Source organism: Neoarius graeffei, chromosome 18, assembly GCF_027579695.1.
Source record: "Neoarius graeffei isolate fNeoGra1 chromosome 18, fNeoGra1.pri, whole genome shotgun sequence".
In the NCBI taxonomy this organism is placed as follows: domain Eukaryota; kingdom Metazoa; phylum Chordata; class Actinopteri; order Siluriformes; family Ariidae; genus Neoarius; species Neoarius graeffei.
Genome location: NC_083586.1, coordinates 41255551 through 41278162, shown reverse-complemented (window position 1 = coordinate 41278162; position 22612 = coordinate 41255551). Strand labels below are relative to the sequence as shown.

The window sequence follows — 22612 nt, the reverse complement described above, 5'->3', positions numbered from 1 at the left end:
GGTGTCGCTATACCCTCCTCTGATACATCTGTTAACCATTTTAATAATTACGTGATAGCATTGAAGAAATTTGCAGAAAACCACCAGGTCGTTTTCTCATAAACAAACCAGCGCTGATGTAAGATTCAGAAGGAGGGGTCTTGCACGCGACGTCACAAAAATCAATGTTTGCCGGGAAATTCAAATGTCAAGTTTTTTCAGAGACGGACCAATTCGCCTCAAATGGCTTGATTTCAACTGAATTTTTCTGGTATTGCGCAAGGCAAAAAAATTGCACAAAATGCAAAATGTGACAGATATTTGACCAAAGTTTAATATAAAATAGGAGAATTACATTGATCTTGCTCCTGAATTTACCTGTGATATGCACTTTAAGGGTTTAATGGTTGATGCCTTAAAAATACTTATAAAACATTAAAAAATATTACCACCTTTTGTTGACTTCCAACAAAATATTCCTCAATAACAGGATTTACATTCATTTTTTGGAATTTGTGATGGACAAACTTCACTTAATATGAAATTATATCATTTATTTTTGACTAAAATAAGCAGTGTCTGTTTTCTTTGGAGTAGCGTAGACCAGGGACCAGAGGAAAATATTGGTTTATGATTAGCAAAGATTGGTATGTTAGACTCCTATGTCAAATATTAGCCAAGTTACTTTTTTCAAGTATTACAAATTTAATCTGGTTAAAAGGATAAAACAAAAGTTCTGAAGAGTGACCTGAGCAACAAAACTTTACTTGCTTTGCAAACTGCACAATCACATTGTAACACACATTAACAGTTCCACAAAGTCAGAAGGAAAGAAAGAAAGAAAGAAAGAAAGAAAGAAAGAAAGAAAGAAAGAAAGAAAGAAAGAAAATATAACACAGAGCTGATAAGTCTCAATCAAATTTCCAGCTCAGCTGTATCTCAAAAAAAGACACAAAACAAATTTTTCTTCACTTTGTCAGCCCTTTCATAGGGAATAAATTCACGATCTGCAGTGTGCCTTTGTCATCGCCTAGTATGGACATTATCTACTCCATAGTCCTCCTTTTCCCTTTCCCAACTTTTACAGTGTGACTTATAAAAGAAATAGTTCTGTACTTTGTATTGATACACTGTCAGCACTGTGTGTGTGTGTGTGTGTGTGCGCGCGCGCAGTGGTGTAGTGGAGATTTTTAAAGTGGGGTTACGCGATTCGTGACGTCATCGATTTGATATCATGTCAGAAGCGGTAGCCTTTGTTTGGTCGCCTATGCTTGGTACGAATGATTTGTATAAATGTTACGTTCTTTTAACAACACAAGAGGGCACAAGAAGACACTTTTTTTCAGACATTTTTATGTGTGCAATTTTCATTCGTGTTTGTCAGTACAGCCCAACTGTTATGGCGAAAAGCCACGGTTTATTTTGTCTCCAATAAATATGCCGAAATGGCTAAAGAGGAACAAATTCGCCTTCTCCTTCCGAATACATTGTCGTAGACAGCACCACTCTGCTGCTGGAACTCAACATAAACCTTGCATAGGTTTAACATGGACTATCAGGCGTGAAGCCAAAATATTGGAAATTATGATACACAAACACCTTTGTTCATGTTCGATTCATGTTCATTTGAGCCGAGCTGCATTCGGAATTTGATATTTTTACTAGCCTACTTACTGCCATGGCAACAGCTACAGCATGTGTCCAGAAGTTCAAAAAAAGTCACGTCACTCACTCACATCGCATACAAACCAGCAATGGGCTGAAATTTATTAAAAAAGGCACCAATCGAATAAATCAAGCATTTAGTCTGGCGCGATTGAGGCACCTTCGTATACAAAATACATGACATGCAGCCATTAAAATGGCGGAGTCAACCGTTTACATAATTCTAATATCTCGGCTGCGTTTAGAATGCATTCTACTTTGCGTCGCTACGTTTTACGTAACGTTCGATTGGGGGGGGCATTGATGATGAGCACAAAGGCACGTGTCACTTACTGTAGAGCGTATAAACTCAGGCCATTGAATGACAGTTTTTTTTTTTGAATCTCACCTCAGGAGAAGTGGGTGGACGGCGTACCCCCGCGTACCACGCCCACTACACCCCGTGTGTGTGTGTGTGTGAGAGAGAGAGAGAGAGAATTTTTATTCTTCTTATAGTCTGGACCATTCATTTTCTATGGCCAATCTAACTAGTACACCATGCAAATTTGAACAAACTAACGACATGTAAATGAAACCAGTTATCATTTTTATTTTATGTAAGTCATTAAGCTTTTGCTAGTCAGAGGAGAGAAATAATACTTACGATAGAGGAAAACAACAAGAGAGATAGATGTTGTGCAATCACGGGGCTCCAAAGAGCTATTATTGCACCTACTGGTCAAAAAGGGTAACTGCAACAAACACTAATTGAGGCAGGCCCATGCACGAATCATACTGGCCCATGCACGTGGACAGTGGAGCTGGGGGAGCTGCGGACAGGACAAGTAATGACAGGGTTGCCAGGGCCATGGTTTTTATTCCTTATTAGGCTAGTTTAAAAAAGTACTCCATGGCTGCCAAAATCTTGTTTTATAGCAAATAATCTGAATTACATTAATACCTTACTGCAAACAAAGTACTGGTAGCATGTGTAAGTGCAGACAGTATGTCTAGGAGTTATAGAACCTTTTTAATTGTAAGATACACAGTATAGCCAAAAGTATGTTGACACCTTACCACCATAACCATATGTAGGCCTTCCAACTGTTGCCACAAAGTAGGACGCACACAGTTGTCTAGAATGTCTTTGTGTACTGTAGCCATAAAATTTCCCTTCACTGGAACTAAAAAGCCCAAACCTGTTCCAATATGACACAAAGACAGCTCTATGAAGACATGGTTTGTCAAAGTTGGAGTTGAAGAACTCGAGTGGCCTGCACAGAGCCCTGACTTCAACCCCACTGAGCATGTTTGGGATGGACTGGAATGCTGACTGCACCTCAGGCATCCTCGCCTGACAATCAGTGCCTGACCTCACTAATACTTTTGTGGCTGAATGAGCAAGTCCTCACAGCCATGTTCCAAAATCTAATGGAAAGCCTTCCCAGAAGAGTGGAAGTTATAATCGCAGCAAAGTGGGACTAAATCTGAACTGGGATATTCAACAAGCACACATGCATGTGAAAGTCAGGTGTCAACATACTTTTGCCTTATAGTGTATATTGCAAAAACTGGGAGAGGGAAAGGGGGATTATGGAGTGGATAAAGTCCATTCATCAGGAATGTGTGCGCAGTGACCTTGCAAAGACTAAGAAAAATGTGTCTCATTTTTCCAGTGGTTGATCTTTTTTTGGGGGGGGCTAGTGTCCGATTTGGTTTTAAAGATGTAGTTGGAAAAGTTGAAGATTTTGCTTAAAGCTGGAACACACACACACCTGCTGTATCAAACACAGTTTAATGAAAATGTGTCTAAAACCACTCAAAATGAGCTGCTCAACTGTGTCAGGGTGCAGGCACTTACAGATGTACATGCAAGGGAGAGCGGGGAAGCAAAACTAGAAGAGTAGTCAAAGGCAGGCAAGGGTCGGTCGATCGGTAAACAGAGCAATATAGAGCAGACTAGAGACATAGTGGGAAATATCAATAGCGAGGGTCAAAGAAACAGGAAAGTGGGCAGAACAGATAAGGCTTGGTATGATTGGGTAAACTCAGAACGATACTTCACAGTGAGAGTGTGTGAGAATGGGGTTTAAGTAGTGTGGCTGATTAGATGTGAATGAGAGAAAGCTGACTTCAATAAGCCGGTGACAGGGGGCGCTGTAGTTCTGAGAAGCCATGTTTGTAGTTTGGTTAGAGCTATCACTTTCAACGCCATTACTGACAGACTGTATGCTGGATGACTGTATATTGTCGGCTCTCAACTGCCTATTAGGGTTACTCTAAAAATTCACTAGATAGTAGCCTATAGCGTAAATCAGGTGTGATAGCCTCTTGGCTTTTGTCATCCTGCCCAATCAAAATATATTATCATGAAGCACTGCTGTTCATTATGCTTTATGCTTCGCTAAAATCCACTTTCCCCCACTTTCACCACTTTGGCAGATACTGTACAGTGGTGCTTGAAAGTTTGTGAACCCTTTAGAATTTTCTATATTTCTGCATAAATATGACCTAAAACATCATCAGATTTTCACACAAGTCCTAAAAGTAGATAAAGAGAACCCAGTTAAACAAATGAGACAAAAATATTATACTTGGTCATTTATTGAGGAAAATGATCCAATATTACATATCTGTGAGTGGCAAAAGTATGTGAACCTCTAGGATTAGCAGTTAATTTGAAGGTGAAATTAGAGTCAGGTGTTTTCAATCAATGGGATGACAGTCAGGTGTGAGTGGGCACCCCGTTTTATTTAAAGAACAGGGATCTATCAAAGTCTGATCTTCACAACACGTTCGTGGAAGTGTATCATGGCACGAACAAAGGAGATTTCTGAGGAGCTCAGAAAAAGTGTTGTTGATGCTCATCAGGCTGGAAAAGGTTACAAAACCATCTCTAAAGAGTTTGGACTCCATCAATCCACAGTCAGACAGACTGTGTACAAAGGGAGGAAATTCAAGACCAATGTTACCCTCCCCAGGAGTGGTCAACCAACAAAGATCACTCCAAGAGCAAGGCGTGTAATAGTTGGCAAGGTCACAAAGGACCCCAGGGTAACTTCTAAGCAATTGAAGACTTCATTCACATTGGCTAATGTTAATGTTCATGAGTCCACCATCAGGAGAACACTGAACAACAATGGTGTGCATGGCAGGGTTGCAAGGAGAAAGCCACTGCTCTCCAAAATGAACATTGCTGCTCGTCTGCAATTTGCTAAAGATCACGTGGACAAGCCAGAAGGCTACTGGAAAAATGTTTTGTGTAGACCAAAATAGAACTTTTTGGTTTAAATGAGAAGCGTTATGTTTGGAGAAAGGGAAACACTGCATTCCAGCATAAGAACCTTATCCCATCTGTGAAACATGGTGGTGGTAGTATCATGGTTTGGGCCTGTTTTGCTGCATCTGGGGCAGGACGGCTTGCCATCATTGATGGAACAATGAATTCTGAATTATACCAGAGAATTCTAAAGGAAAATGTCAGGACATCTGTCCATGAACTGAATCTCAAGAGAAGGCAGGTCATGCAGCAAGACAGCGACCCTAAGCACGCAAGTTGTTCTACCAAAGAATGGTTAAAGAAGAATAAAGTTAATGTTTTGGAATGGCCAAGTCAAAGTCCTGACCTTAATCCAATCGAAATGTTGTGGAAGGACCTGAAGCGAGCAGTTCATGTGAGGAAACCCACTAACATCCCAGAGCTGAAGCTGTTCTGTATGGAGGAATGGGCTAAAATTCCTCCAAGCCAGTGTGCAGGACTGATCAACAGTTACCGGAAATGTTTAGTTGTAGTTATTGCTGCACAAGGGGGTCACACCAGATACTGAAAGCAAAGGTTCACATACCTTTGCCACTCACAGATATGTAATATTGGATCATTTTCCTTAATAAATAAATGACCAAGTATAATATTTTGTCTCATTTGTTTAATTGGGTTCTCTTTATCTACTTTTAGGACTTGTGTGAAAATCTGATGTTGTTTTAGGTCATATTTATGCAGAAATATAGAAAATTCTAAAGGGTTCACAAACTTTCAAGCACCACTGTGGGTATATGTATACCCTGGATAAAAGCAGATAATTGAGAGGATATTCTACTTCCTGCATAGGCAACATCGTAGGGATAACAAATTTAAACTCTTCTGCTCTTCAGAACTTCTTCAGGGAGTCTGCTAACCTTTCAGCTTGCTAATTTGCCACAGAACACTCAAGGGCTTACAGAAACAAGCCTGAAGTGTTGTAAAACCATTTCTTTTAGCTAACAAGGATGCCTCAGTTCCAGCTTTCTCCCTTCTGAATCAAGCTTTTAAAAATGTAGTGCCTAAAGAGAGCTGAAAAATGCCTTTACAGGCAGAAGTGATGGTCAATAAATCAATACCACTCTCATACGTGTGAGCAGCATGGTTAAACAATAAGTGCCAAGATGACTTTTTTAATTCCCAACTTGTTCAGGAATTCATCTAAAAAACTATGGAGGCTAATAGGCCAGTTTCTAAATATTTATGTTTTCACCCCGGGCAAAAAAGTCATTAAGAAGAATTAGCAGTTAGCAGAAACAGCCATTTGAGCTAGACATTTTTTAGAATTTTTGAATAACAGTTCTTCTCATTTGGTCTTGCTCCAGGACCCATATTTGTCCATTAAGTAATGACTAAAAATGACCCAACTTTCTGACCCATCCCATTTTTTCCCCCCACAAAGTGTGTTTAATAGGCTTCATGCAAAAGTCATTGAAAAGATATTAGATTTAAACATGACCAGTCTCGCAATTCTTGTGGAAACAGCAACATCATAGTAAAATGTTAAACACCAGGCCATGCTCATGCATTATACCAACTGTTGTTTGTTTGTGTGCATGCTTTTATTAGGCTAAGCTAATTTTGACTGGAAGCCTAATGTTTTGGCCGAAGATGCGAGGTCTCACATGGAAGGTGTAAACAAGTACCACCAGGTGCAATTACAAATGTTGTAAGTTAAATAAAAAAAATGCTCAGGACAATTCTAATATGGATTGCATGATTTAAGTTGTGCAAAAGGATACAAAGGTACCAAACACGTTCAGAAAATAAAGTACATTATTGTACCTTTAGGTGTTCAACGGCTTGTCACTGGGGCAGGACCTGCTGAGGTACTTATTTGCACCCTTTATATACTGCTTGGTTGTCCTGCAGTATAAGGTACTTACCGTATTTGTACCCTTTATATACTGCTTGGATGTCCTGGATATGACAATAAACTGCAACTGGTGGTGAGGCTCCAGTTCGGGAGTTCTGGAGTTTTGGGGAATGTGGAGATACCCCTTAGTCACCATCACTCCCAGGTCCATTCTGACCCAGAATGGTAGCACCTGTCAGGGTCCCATCTATGGTTTAAATAGAATCCTGTTATGGAGAAGGGTAGATCAAACTCATCAGCCATTTGGCAATTGGTCTAGGGGACGTGTACCCCAAATTCAAACACTGGAGAGAAGCCCCGATAGGCAGTTTGGTTATTCATGGAATACCTTTCTGGTAGCTTCAGCAGCTGAACAAGTGCCGGATGTATTGGCCCTTGCCTTTCCTTTGGGTCACATTTGGGATGCTGAGAGAGGGGGATTACAGCATGGGCAACTCAGTCCTCTTTATTTCTGCCCTGGAGAGGACACTCTAGCCTCATGTGCAAACATGAGGGCACAACATGAGAGATGGCAGTTATGGGTTATAAGTCCAAGTTTGATTGGCTTAAAACATGGATGCCATGAGTCATCTCTGACGATGGAAGAGGTACTCTTATCTCACTGGTCAGCTACCGCCCATCCTAGCTGGGCAGCCCTTGGCCAATAAGGTGCTGACCCGCCATGGTCTGCCTGCCCCAGTGGGTGCCTGGGGCTAAAGGTTTTGCCTGACAAGTGGACCATAAGACACACCAGACAAAAATAAATTCACTTTCAGACTGGCCACATGGAACATGAGGACCATGTGTCCCGGTATCACTGATGACCTCACACAAGTTGATGATGTCAGAAAGACAGCAGTCATTGATGAGGAACTCTCAAAGTTGAACAGTGATATTGCTGGTGTTCAAGAAACATGTCTCTCAGATCAAGGCTCTCTACATGAAAAGAACTATACTTTCTTCTGGAATGGAAAGAGTAAGTATGAACCTAGACAACATGGCACAGGATTTGCCATTAGGAACTCCTTGTTGAATAGAATACAGAACCCCACCGGAAATGACCGTATCTCTATCCTAGTCCTTGATACCTCTAATGGTCCCATCACCATTGTGAATGTTTATGCTCCTACCCGGTCATCTGAACAGTCCTTGAAAGATCAGTTCTATGATGAATTGCATTCTGTGTTAGCTGGAATTTCTAGCAATGAAAAGTTGTATGTGATAGGTGACTTCAGTGTTAGGGTTGGTAATGATTATGACACTTGGCCTACTTGTTGTGGGCACTTTGGCATGGGTAACATGAATGAAAATGGGCAGCGATTACTTGAGCTATGAGCACTGTTTATGTGTCACAAACACATTTGTTCAGTCTACCAATGTACAAGGTTTCTTGGAGGCACCCTAGGTCTGGATACTGGCATCAACTAGATTTAGTCTTATCTCGAAGATCTGACTTATGTGATGTGCAAAACACTAGATCATATCACATCACACACTGCGATACAGACCATGCACTTGTTTGCAGCAAGTTGAAAATTACCCCAAAGAAAATACACCGATCAAAGACAGCAGGAAAGAAGATCAACACTTCTCAGTGTCAAAATCCTGACAAAGTTGTTGAATTTCTTGACGGAGTTGAAATAAAGTTTGGTTCTTTGCGAATGAATGACTTGATTGATTGATGCATTCCCCAAGATATGAAGAATGCAAAGATTGTTACCCTCTACAAGAACAAAGGTGAACGCAGTGACTGTCATAACTATTGTGGCATTTCACTCCTCAGTATTACTGGAAAAGCCTTTGCAAAGATATGCCTGAAAATACTTCAGTCCATAGCAGAACGTGTGTATCCTGAATCCAAGTGTGGCTTCAGAACAGAAAGGTCTACTACAGACATGATATTCTCCCTCAGACAGCTGCAGGAAAACTGCAGGGAACTGCAGAAACCTTTATATCTTGCTTTCATTGACCTCACCAAGGCATTTGAGCTTGTTAATAGGGATGGTTTGTTTCAACTTCTTAGGAAGGTTGGTTGTCCACCTAAGTTGCGTGCAGTTATAAAATCATTTCATGTTGGTATGAAGAGTGTTGTTGAATTCAATGGGGATACCACAAGTCCTTTTGAGATCAAGAGTGGTGTGAAGCAAATGTGTGTTCTGGCACCAGCTTTGTTTGGAATTTTCTTTTCAATACTTCTGAAGTTTGCATTTCCATTGGATGAAGAGGGAATATTCTTGCACACCTGTATTGATGGTAATCTCTTTGATCTCTTAAGACTCAGGTCCAAGCGTAAGGTTCAGAAAATCATGATTCGTGAAATGTTGTTTGCTGATGATGCAGCACTGGCTGCCCACAGTGAAGCAGAACTTCAGATTCTCATCAACAAATTTTCTGTTGCATGTAAAGAGTTTGGACTCACCATCAGCTTGAAAAAAAAAACTCAAGTTCTGGGACAGAGTTGTGAAGAACCTCCCATGATTACTATTGATGGCCATACCCTTGAGACTGTGCATAAGTTTACCTATCTAGGTTCCACTGTAACTGATCCTCTGTCTCTCGATACTGAGCTAGATATCAAAATAGGCAAAGCTGCTACTACTATGGGCAGACTTCAAAAGAGACTATAGAAAAATCCTAAATTGACCCAAAATACCAAGATCAGAGTGTTTGAAACATGTGTCCTGAGTACTTTGTTGTACAGTAGTGTAACTTGGCCGATTTATGCAAGGCAAGCTAATAGACTTAACACTTTCTTTATGCACTGTTAGAGGCGTATTCTTGGTATACACTGGACTGACAAAATACCCGATACTGAGATCTTGAACCATGCAAAGCTCACCAGCATTCATTCCATGCTCCTCCAGCAACACCTTTCGCTGGCTAGGACATGTTAGTAGAATGAAAGATGAAAGGATTCCAAAGGCATTTGTCTATGGAGAACTTGCAGAAGGAAAGAGGCCAGTGGGAAGGCCTAAGCTCAGGTTCAAAGATGTTTGTAAAAAAGATCTTAATATTTGTGGACTGAGCCCTTTTGAGTGGCAGGATGTTGCTGCTGATAGAGCTTTGTGGCGAATGACAGTGCTTGAGGGGAAGAGAAAGAATGAGGAGGCTCGTGCAGAACACTACCAAGAAAAGCGACATAGAAGACACAATAGGCCCAGATCAACTGCTGATGAAATAGCAAACCAGGACTTTATCTGTCCTAACTGCAATCATCGGTGTCGTGCTAGAATTGGGCTAATTAGCCACATGGAAAAAATGCCAACACTAAATTTGTCCTCCTTGAAGTGGATATTATTGACTTTCAAGACAGATGGTGCCATCGAATGATACTGCTTGGGAACATACACTCACCAGTCACTTTACTAGGAACACCCATACACCTGCTGTTTTATACAGTTATTGAATCAGCCAGTCCCTTGACAGCAGCATAATGCATAAAATCAAGAGATACAAATCAAGAGCTTCAGTTAATGTTCACTTCAAACATCAGAATGGGGAAAATTGTGATTTGTATGACTTTCACTGTGGCATGGGTGTTGGTGCCAGATGGACTGGTTTGAGTATTTCAGAAATTGCTGATCTCCTGGGGTTTTCACACACAACAGTCTCTAGAGTTTACACAGAATGGTGCGAAAAAAAATGAGTGAGTGACAGTTCTGTGGGTGGAAACATCTTGTTGATAAGAGAGGTCAGAGGAAAATGGCCGGATTGGTTTGAGTTGCCAGGAAGGATATCATTGTTGTTGTCATTGTCACAGCCACTCACTGGCAGCTGAATGAATTAGTAGGTTAGAGATTGACTAAGACTTGTTCCAGGGTCCTTAGGTGTCATTGAGCAGCAACCCTCCTCTGGTCGCGGTGCACAGCTTCCTCAGCAAGTCGAACATCTTTCTGAATTTAGCAGCGTGTATGGTAACGGAACCAGGTGCACAAACCGGAACCAAACTTGGCCTTTCAACATTCTGAATCTGGGGCAAGACATAGCTGAGAAGGAAGGATATAGTAACTCATATAATCACTCTTTACAACCATGGTGAGCAGAAATACATCTCAGCATGCAATTGCAGAAGACCACATTGGGTTCCACTCCTGCAGCCAAGAACAGGAATCTTAGAATGAAAACAAGTTCCTATTAAAGTGGCCAGTGAGTGTACCTTTTTGGCCCTAAAAAGGTACACATTGTTACCTCGAGGTCCAACAGTGAGCCTTGTCGTGTTATTTAAAATAACTGTGAGTCCGACTGTGGATTAATGTAGCATTTATTTACAAGCAAGGCATTCAACAACAAACTAATGCTCCTCCCTACGACCCCTACTGATGATGTCATTGTGCACATACCGGTAAACCTACGTAACTTAACATTACACCACATCTCCCCTTTCTAGAATCAACTGGGTAGACTACCAGTTGATTCATCAGACCTTAGAGGATTATTCTGCCTCTTTTGCTGGAAGGTCTGTCCCTGTCTAAACATGAACATTTTCTACAGTGAACTTCTCTGTGAACTCACACACATTCTTTACTTTACGTCATGAACCCATCTCTTCTATACCTCATGTAACTTCCTGAACTGATACATGAACATTTTAGCACCTTTGCATTTAAATGCCCTAAAATAAACATTTCCCATAAGCCTAAAACCAATAAACTCTAACCATAAATAAACCAATAACCATTAAGCTCTTTAACAACTCTGTCATGTTTTTTTTTTCCCTTTTACCTCCCCCTCTTTGATCTTTTCCCTTTCCACACAGTTCAATAACTGTTTCTAAATTTTTAGGCCTATGCCTTTACAGGTCCAACCTTGCTGGTCTCACCACAACTCTTCCCGATCTTGTTCTAGGAGTAGTTGGTGGATTGGAAACAGTCTGTAAAGGTGGCTCTGTAGAACTTTGCTCCAACAGGTCACGAGAGGGTTGCTCCTGCACCCCTCCACTGTTCTGTTCTGGTGATGTACGCATGGGAATCAGGTGATGCCAGTTGCGTTGCACTGTTCCATGTGGCGCATCTACGAGATAGGAACGCGGAGTGGTGTGGTTGCTGATCACCTTTCCCGATGTCCCTTTATCTGTCACCCACACTTCTTGACCAGGTGAAAGATCAGTGAGGGTGCATGTGCGGTGAGGCCTGTTGTAATATTTTGCATCCATAGCTCGCTTTAGAGTTTCCTTTTGAGCTACCGCCTGGCTGTCAGGGAGTGCAGGGTCAAGCAGCGCAGGAAGTGTTGGCACAGTCGTGCAAAGTCTTCTCCCCATTAGGAGCTGTGATGGACTGTAACTGTTCTGGAGTGGTGTAACCCTATAAGAAAGCAGAACTAGGTATGGGTCAGCCGCTTTTCTCAGAAGCTCTTTGATGGTTTTGACTGCACGCTCCACTTATCCATTACTCTGAGGAAATAATGGGCTGCTTGTCACATGGCAAAAGCCATACGACTCTGCAAATGCTGCAAAGGCCGTCCCTGAGAACTGTGGCCTGTTGTCTGTCACCAGTATTTCTGGAATGCCATGGCGGGCGAAGATGGATTTCAGATGGACTATGACATCAGTTGATCTAGATGGGGTAAGCTGAGCAATCTCCACATACCTGGAAGCGTAATCCACGACCAGCAGGTAAGTCTTGCTTCCCAGTGAGAAAAGGTCAGCTCCCAATCTCTGCCATGGTCTGTCAGGATAGTGTGATGGCATAAGGGGCTCTTTGTTGTTCTGTCTCTCTTTACAGCACGTTTGGCAATTGAGGACCAGCTCGTTCAGCTGCTGACTCAAGCCAGGCCACCACACCGACTGTCTTGCATGCTCTCTGCACTTCACCGCCCCCTGGTGGCCGACATGCAGTCTGGCAAGAACGTCGTTCCTCATCACTGACGGGATGACGAGCCTGGTCCCCTTCAGCAGGAGTCCTGTCTGAACAGTGAGAAATGCCCGGTCTGCCCAATAGGCTTTCAGTGCTGGTTCCTTAATGCTGTGCGCTGGCCAGCCTTCCACACATAGCTGCATCACTCTTGCACACACACTGTCCCTTTTCAGCTGTTCTCTCAACTCCTCCAGGTAAGTAGAGCTTGCAGGTAGATTGTTCATAACAGAGTCTGCATAGATGTTTGTGTCTTCGAGGAAATCCTTTTCCTCCGGTGTTGCTCCACTCTTCACTGGAGTTCGTGACAATGCATCAGCTGTGCAGAGACACTTTCCTGGCACATGAGCAATATTGTACGAGTAACGCATCAGTCGCATGCGGAACCGCTGAATACGCGGGGGAAGGGCATCCAATGCCTGAGACCCCAGAAGGCTCAGTAGTGGTTTGTGGTCTGTTTCCAACAGAAAGTGCTTGCCAATCAGGAAATTCCAGAACCTCTCACAGGCCCAGGTAAGTCCTAATGCCTCCTTCTCCACCTGCGCGTATCTCTGCTCTGTCTGTGTGAGTGACCGCGACACATAGGCCACTGGCTTCCACACATCCTTCCACTCCTGGAGAAGAACACCACCTAAGCTATAAGAAGAAGCATCTTTTTTTTTCTGTTTATTTGACAGGGACAATGCACAACATACAATTGAGCCAGATTATAGCCACAAGGCTAATTTTCATCTGTAGTCCCTGGACAGGAATTGATGTTAAAAATAAAATGACAACAAAACATGTTATAGGTGGGACTATGTGCAGATATAGGCCTACTGTATATTGCAGTGACAAGTACATAGTTAAAATAAACTAAAGGAAACAAAAAACATAATATATGATAAAATAAACACAAAAACACAAGATCAATGACTAAAAATGTCCACAGTGCTGCCCTGCTTTTAGCCATTTCTTAAGACCTAATTTAAAAGTACTGAGTGTGGTGCTTTGCCTGATACTAACAGGAATGCTATTCCATAGCCCTGATGTTTTTACTGAGAAAGCACTTTGGCCAAAAGTAGAATGTCTAAACACACTTATACAGTCCCCTCTAGATGACGCTCTTGTAATCCTTGTATTATTTGTGGGTCTGCACAGACTCACAAATTGCTTAAGGGGAGGTGGAGCAAGATCATTTATAATTTTAAAAAATAAACAGTAATTTAAAAAGAAAATAAAACTGTCCAAACTAAATAAACCATACTTCTGTATGATAGTACAGTGATGGTAGGTGTTGGATTTTTTGTCATCTGCTGACACCTTGATCTCCCTGTTCAGGTCGTAGATTGCCAATACTGGTGGGCTTGTCAGTGCGTCCTTCAAGTTTTGAAAAGCTCGGACCTGTTCGACATCCCACACCCAGCAGTTTTTCTTAGAGAGGAGATCTCGCAGGGGTTTATCCCTCTCAGCCAGCTGCGGGATAAACTTCCCCAGTTGGTTGACCATGCCGAGAAAACTCCTCAGCTCACTCACATTTCTTGGCTCATCCATTTTTGTAATGACTTCCGTCTTCCTTGGGTCTGGACTGATTCCGCTGCCAGAGAATACATGTCCCAAAAAGTTTATCACCTGCTTTGACAAGTCACACTTTTCCACATTTAGCGTGATACCCGCCTTTTGCATCCTCTCTAGCATGGCATGCAGTCGCCCATCATGTTCTCCTTGTGACCGGCCCCACACGAGCACATCGTCCATGTGGCAGACGACACCTTGAAGACCATCAGTGACCTCAGTCACCATTCTGTTCTGAAAATGCTCCAGTGCGGAAGCAATTCCAATCGGGAGTCTGTTAAAATGATAACGACCGAAGGGGGTTATAAATGTTGTGTACTTCGCAGAATCTTCTGTCAGGGGTATTTGCCAGAACCCCATATTGGCATCCAGCTTACTGAAGATTTGCGCACCTGCCAGCTTTCCCAGTGTTTCTTCCACAGATGGAAGTACGGTACTGTATGTACTTTTCTCTGCACACTGACTCGTTTAGCTTTGTGAGGTTGACACATATGCGCACTGCACCTGTCTTCTTCGGCACAACAACGATGCCAGCACACCAGTCTGTCGGGTCCTCCACTCTGCTAATTATTCCAAGACTTTCCATGCGTGACAGCTCTTGCTTCACTTTATCCATTAACGGAAGTGGAATCCGTCGGGGAGTCTTGAGAGAAAACGGCTCTGCCCCTGGTTTGAGACGAATGGCGTGTGGCTGGCGCACCTCACCCAAACCACTGCACAGCTTTGGGTAGCTCGTTTTAAGTCTCAATGCTAATGCTGTCTAGCCGCGCCACCAGCTCAAGCTTGCTGATAGCTGGCCTCCCAAGCAATGCTGCGTGCAGGTGTTTGACAATGTATACCTCCTCCATCACTGTCCTACCGCCTTTTCTCAAAAGCAGCTCTGTGATCCCTACAACATCCAGTGGATTTCTCCCGGGTCCCAGTAGAGGCTTAGATGCAGGAGTGAGTGTAGGCGGCTGAGTATTTTTGCAAAGTTCTTTGAATACAGTGTGAGGCAGAACTGTGACATCCGCGCCTGTATCAATTTTGAACGGCACCTGTGTCTCCCTGATATCGATGTTCACCATCCACGGCTCACCACTGGCTATGATGCTGACCAGGAACACTCCATCCCCATCATCATCCTCTTCAACTTTGTGCACAGCTTTGGATGTACATACTCTCTTAAAATGTCCCCTTTTACCGCATGAGTGGCATTTAACACCATTAGCAGGACAATCGCGATTTGCATGAGGTTGGGAACTGCCACATTTCCGACATTGGTTGTTCCTGCCCTTATTGGCTTTTGCCGCACTTTGTGGCTTAGCCAGCATGCTAGAATGCTGTGGCTTGCTCCTTGCTTTAGCCTTGCCACTGCCTTTAAACACTCTGTCTACAGATTTGCTATCGTTAACGTCTGGCCCTGTGCCTCTCAGTGTGACTTGCTGGCGTTTCACCTCCTCACTCTGTCGAGCCCTGGTAATCGCTGATTCCAGCGTCAGATCTTGGTCTAGCTGCATTCTCTCTGAGAGCCGCAGGTCTTGCAGCCCCACAACAATCCTGTCACGAATGAGCTCGTCGTGTAGCACTCCATAGTTGCAGTGTTCAGCTAGCACATATAAAGCAGTAACAAAAGAGTCCACACTTTCATTTTCGCCTTGCACCTGCATGTTAAACTTTGCCCACTCATAAATTGTGTTTTTCTTGACTATGAAAAAGTTCTGAAAGACATCACGAACACCTTGATATGTTCCCTTTGCTTCCTCAGTCAAAGCTAGCCCACGAAGGACATCGTCAGCCTCGTCGCCCATGCAGTAAATGAAAGTATTTATCTGGTTGTCTTCCGAACTAGCATTCAGATTACTTGCCACATGAAATCGTTCAAATCGTCGGATCCATTTGTCCCACTCTTGAGGTCTGGTGAAGCCGAAGCTCTCTGGCGGCTGTATGCTGAATGTAGCGCTAGCACTCGGCCACACTCTCTGTGCACCCGCCGCTGCCTCCTCGCCATCAGACATCCCGCTCTTCCTTTTTCTCTCACGTTAATGTTAGAAAAAAAACTTCACCAACCGTAACGTGTGGTGTACAAATTCCCCTAATGTCACTTAGCACTACGTACTCCCAGTACTTCTGACACCATGTCGTGTTATTTAAAATAACTGAGTCCGACTGCGGATTAACGTGGCATTTATTTACAAGCAAGGCATTCAACAACAAACTGATGCTTTTCCCTACGACCCCTACTGATGATGTCATCGCGCACATAAACCTACGTAACTTAACATTACACCACAAGCCCTAGGGGGTACATTAGTGTCGACTGTACTTTGGGTGACAGAAATAGGCTCCTACTGTATCCCCATTTCTGACAGTGAAGGCTGGGGTTAGTGTTGATTCCATTTCTGAGGAATTCATTCTATTGAAATCAAATATAATCCAATCATATTATGTTTTCAGATTTGCAATTTGTAACAAATAATCAGGTGAGCATGCATAATTCTCCTGCCTGCTCATTTATTAATTTGCAGAGATGTTAGCATAGTTAGGTGGCAGATATTTTAGAGGTTAGATTGGGTGAGAAGTGCTGCTTCCAAAGAACAAACTTCTGCTCTGAGTGAAGAATTGAAGCTGAATAGAGATTGGTAGCATCTGCCATTAATATGACAGCTAAATGATGAAAACTCTTTGATGGCCAGAAGATCAATTGTATTTGAACAGATGTAATATGTAATAATGGCTATTATTCAACTGGGATTTAGACACTTGACTATACCCTGGACATAGCTGGGAAATATTAAAATCGATTTTTTTTTCCTTTGGATGTGACTGACTTCACACAGTCTCTCTCTCTCTCTCTCTCTCTCTCTCTCTCTTTTATTGCTCAGTCTAGCATTTATGTCAGGAAATTATTTTAAAGGAAGATGAAGCTTTGATTTGTATTAGCTGCATAGTAGATTTAGTGGTCTTATTTTTATTCGACTAGTGTGAATCCAGATCCTTAAGTGTTCTATGAAGAGCAAACATTTATGCTTGAAGGCTAATTATAACTGTAATCCCTCAATGCCATTCCATTTGCTGTTACTGAATTAATCCTGATTCATTTTAGATCCAGTTGAAACACTGTTGGTAATGAGCCTACTGTGATGAGAAGTGTAGGTGTATAAGGGATGTATTCAGACCTCAGACATAATTACTATGCATGTAATGATATATCGTGTGACAATCAAGTTTTTCCCTCGCTGTAATTGTGTTGTTTAGACAGTGGTAACATTCAATTCAACATAGGTGGAAGTAACACAGCCATAATGCAGTTAAAACACACACAAAAAACAGATGTAAATTGGAAAACAGCTGCTGTGCATTTGACTGTGCAAATAGATTTAACAAGAAATCAGAGCTCTCTTACAGACTGCTGAAAGCTGAAGAAAAAAAGAAAAAGACAAGGTAGAGGTAACTGTTCAAAAAAGTTTATGAAGAAAAGGCCTATTTGTTATTAACTTATTTCATTTTTAATACAAGGAATATTTTAGTTAATAGGTTATTATATTGTATTCCAACCTTTAGAGATGTGGGTAAATAATTATTGTTTGTTATTAAGAAACTGGGGGCGGCATGGTGGTGTAGTGGTTAGCGCTGTCGCCTCACAGCAAGAAGGTCCTGGGTTCGAGCCCTGTGGCCGGTGAGGGCCTTTCTGTGCGGAGTTTGCATATTCTCCCCGTGTCCACGTGGGTTTCCTCCGGGTGCTCCAGTTTCCCCCACAGTCCAAAGACATGCAGGTTAGGTTAACTGGTGACTCTAAATTGACCGTAGGTGTGAATGTGAGTGTGAATGGTTGTCTGTGTCTATGTGTCAGCCCTGTGATGACCTGGCGACTTGTCCAGGGTGTACCCCGCCTTTCGCCCGTAGTCAGCTGGGATAGGCTCCAGCTTGCCTGCGACCCTGTAGAAGGATAAAGCGGCTAGAGATAATGAGATGAGATGAATATTTAAGTTGATAAAGAATAGGAAAATAATTGTTGCCTTTTCTTGGTAATAAAATTTTCTTCATTTAATGTTATCCCCCGCCCAAACAAAGTTTGGTGGGGGATATAGAAACGGGTTCTGTCTGTCTGTCCGGCCACGTTTTAGTTTCTGGGCCATATCTTTAAAACGACTGAAGATATCTTCATGAAACTTTGTATACATATCAAGCAACATGTGAACTGGTGCCTTTTGCTATTTTGAATTTTTGAAAAAAACTATTGCAATACCATGTTATCTGTCTCGTCATAGAAATAGAATGCCTCAATTAGTTTACTTGACACTTTAATTCCAGCTGTGCTGTGTACCTGCGGATTTTCAGAACACATTTGGCTTAGTTCCATGACAGGTGCTTGTCCAAAAGTTGTTAATATTGACAAGTGCTCACTATTGACCTCTGGGTTGGCTAAGCTGTTTATCAGTATTAAAGGGTCAAGATATTTCCTCCATTAGTAAGACTATTATATCCTTCCTCCCTCACCCCCTTCCTTCCTTCTTTCCTTCCTTCCTTCCTTCCTTCCTTCCTTGGAGCCAAGCACCAAAGATGCATAAGCACCCTACTGTAATTGTGTTCTTGATATTATCGTCCGCCAAGGCGAGGGATATAGAAATGGGTTCTGTCCATCTGGCTGTCCATCTGTCCGGTCATGTTTTCGTTTCTGGGCCATATCTTTAAAACTACTGAAGATATCTTCATGAAACTTTGTATACATATCAAGCAACATGTGAACTGGTGCCTTTTGCTATTTTGGATTTCTGAAAAAAAGTTTTTTTTTTTTTTTTTTTAATTTTACATAAAAATTAGATTTTGACTTAATTTCTAAGAGCAACATTCGTTTCCGGAGCATATATCCAAAACTATTCATGATACAGATTTAAAACTTGGTATACATGTTAACAAGGTGATGTAGATGTGCCTTTTCATACTAAGAAATTTGAGAAATTTTAATTTTTCATGTTTCCATGGAAACAATTTCAGACTTAGTCTGTCAGGTTAGTCTGAGGGGTAGATTTTGTTTCCGGAGCAGAACTTGAGAACTATGAGTGGTACGGTTTTGAAAGTTGGTATATGTGTTGATTAAGTAATGTATATGTGCCTTTTGATAATAAGAAATGTGAGAAATTTTAATTTTTTAGCTCCCCTGGACCAAAGGTCTGGTGGGTTTATGCCATGGGCTGCTGAGGTCAGTGTAAAGAGGTAGGGTTGGTTTCCTGCAGCAGAACTTGAAAAAATGTGAATAAATAATATCTTGAAACTTGGTATATAGTTGGTATACAGGGCAGGGGATATAGATGACTCTTCTTGTTTTATTTGAAAATATTATGGCAAAATCAAATTGTGAACCTGATATAATGAATCAAATATCAAAATTGAATTGAATCATGAATTGGGTGAATAGTTACATACCTAGTTTTTAATTACAGACCTAAGCTTTCTGAGATTACACAAGAGGCATGTGATAATAGGGAAGAGGCAATCATAATGTGTCACTCTGAAATTCTGGTCATCACAAATTAAAAGAAAAGAAAAAAGTAGAACTCACCACAGACTCAGTATATTTCAGGGGAAAAAAATTAGACAGCACCTTCATAAGAGCAAGCCTTTTAGAAACTTGGTCAATTTAATTACAAAAGAAAAATGGACGAAGTGATAACATTTAAGGGTTAAAAATATTTTCTCAATACACCTTTTCTTCTATCAAATTAGTTCTTTTTTGCCCAGCTTTTCACATTTAAATTCGACCATGCTCTCCATGATTGGATTAGCCGGGGGTACCACAGCACTCTAATGCGGCAAATCCATGTAATTCGGTTCCAATTCATATTTTAATTTGACATATAATGTCTTGCATTGCCAGAGACAGTGCAGTCAGAGCTGCTGAGAGGGATAATAATAACAAACACCCGTCTGATGTTTCAATCAGGCTTCACTGAAATAGTCTGGGCCTTTCACTGTCAAACAAGTGAACAGGTTCTCCTGGATTTATCAGCCACCACCAACATGAATCAACACTGCTGATGCGGCTGTCTTGGGGGCATGTTGGGTTGATAGGAAGAAAGAAAAATAGAAAGAATTATGATTGGACATGTAGGATATCACTCTCATAAGATATGTTTTCTCTTTCTGTTTCTTCCTTTCTTGTCCAAGGTCTTATTGAATATGGAGGACCTTAAAGTGCAAGAGATGGAGCTCTTTGAATACAAGAAGAAGATCGCTGAGGTGGAGACAAAACTCAAGCAGCAACAGAATCTCTACGAAGCCGTCAGGGCTGAACGCAACAATCATAGCAAGAATCTGCTTGATGCTCAGGTATATACAGTATACAATTTGATACAGTCTATATCTTTGTTCTTTGTACAATGCATCCTCATCCTGGCAATCATATCCTGCTAAGTATAATGGTTTGCCTTCTCGTGTATGTTTGTGAGACTTTATACCATTATGCTCTCACATTTCTTCTGAGGCTATGAAGCTGCTCATATTGTAGTTCCCCATATTAGGTGGACATTAGGCATGAGCACATTTCCAATGTCATACTTGTCATGTTTATCTTTTGACTGATTTTTGTTTTCTATTTTGACATATGCCTACAATATTTTGTCTGACGTAAGTTTGTGTCTGGAATAAAGCAACAAATCATCATTCTTCGCAGTGCAAGGCAACACACCTAATTATGGTCAGGTGTACTTAGTCTTCGCCTTCAGATGGTCTGCCTATGGGCCATGGAGCTTCTGAAATTTTTTGCACACTTTTCTGGCCACATGCTTCAGAATCTTGAAAGTTGCAATACAACTTTCTCTGCATGTCAAGAAAATGTTGACCATAAATGTTGAAACTTAAGTGTTATGCTGAAGTCATTATCCATCCATCCATTCATTATCTGTAGCTGCTTATCCTGTGCAGGGTCATGGGCAAGCTGGAGCCTATCTCAGCTGACTATGGGCGAGAGGCAGGGTACGCCCTGGACAAGTCGCCAGGTCATCATAGGGCTGAAACATAGGGACAAACAACCATTCACACTCACACCTATGGTCAATTTAGAGCCACCAATTAGCCTAACCTGCATGTCTTTGAACTGTGGGGGAAACCGGAGCACCCGGAGGAAACCCACGCAGACACGAGGAGAACATGCAAACTCCACACAGAAAAGCCCTCATCGGCCACTGGGCTCAAACCCAGAACCTTCTTGCTGTGAGGCGACAGTGCTAACCACTACACCACCGTGCCACCACTGAAGTCATTAGTGGTAATTAAACATGATGATGTTCCATGTTTGGAGACTATGGAAAAAAGGTCAGTTTGCCTTATGAGTCAAAGGGCCTCTTTCTGTGAAACCAAGTGGTCTAGAAAGTGCTAAATGTCTGGTTTGCAAGACAAAGTGTACAAGGTGATTGCATATAGCTTACAATGAACAGATATACCTCAAAGTTTGAAAATCATATATTTTTTTTATTTGAACAATAGATTTTTTTCATAGGGTTGTTTCACCAATTTCATGAGACAATAGCAAAAAGCACAGCAGAATGCCTACACTTTCACTTTCATAATGAAATCCAGATTCTATTAATATTGAAAGAAAATTGGAGACAGGATACATTTTATGCCATAATAATGAGGTATTCACAGACATGACAAGCTACTTAACTAGTTAGGTGCTATGAATGATATTACCATACTCAGTGGCAAACCTTTACTCTTAGAGCTGGGACTTCAGCTCAGCCAAACCTTAGCCAGACACACCAAAAAAGCAACAGGGCAAAAGATTTTGCAAGGGATTAGCAGCAGGTTGCCAGGTCTCTCCGTTGTGTGTAGTTGTCGATGCTGATTTTAAAAGTAACTTAGTAAATTACATAGGGAAATGAATACTTAAGTATTAGTGAAAAATACTGTGGTGTACATGTCTGGAAGAAGAGTCTGGAGACAGAAATCTTAGTTTCTTGCTCCTTAGCTTATGCTATTTGTTCTTGATAGCACTGGCTTGACTGCTTTATTAACATTCGCTAACACTGCTGATGAATGGCTCATGGTTAAGCTCGCGTTGGCCTTCGAGCAGGCCTAGGGTGATATATTTTTGGTCCCTCCCACTATAAATCAAAATCTGATTGGTTAATTTACCTGTCACTTCCTACATAAATATACACTGCCATAGCCTTCCATCCCAGCAATGAAGTTCTAACCAATGAGTGAGCCAGCTTGAAACTCTTCTCAGCCTAGAGATAACAAACAAACAAACAAACAAACAAACAAACAAACAAAAATCAAATCCGATAACTACATTTAATGTTTTCAGGACAGTAATCCTTTCATTTCTGAAGCAAATTTGATAGAAAATGAGGCCAAATTAAACATATAAGAGAATAATTATATAATAATTATAATGATATTATGAAAGAATGAAAGAAAGATAACAGATGCCATGATTCTTTAACAGGT

At 41.6% G+C, this 22612-nt stretch overlaps 1 protein-coding gene across 1 annotated transcript in view; it reads left to right on the top strand.

Moving 5' to 3' along the window:
* Window positions 1-22612, top strand: part of cfap58 (cilia and flagella associated protein 58) — a 370653-nt gene that overhangs the window by 116920 nt on the left and 231121 nt on the right. The window contains exon 10 of the mRNA XM_060898284.1: window positions 20327-20488. Within this exon, the coding sequence (XP_060754267.1) occupies window positions 20327-20488 (162 nt within the window). The remainder of the gene's footprint in view (window positions 1-20326; window positions 20489-22612) is intronic.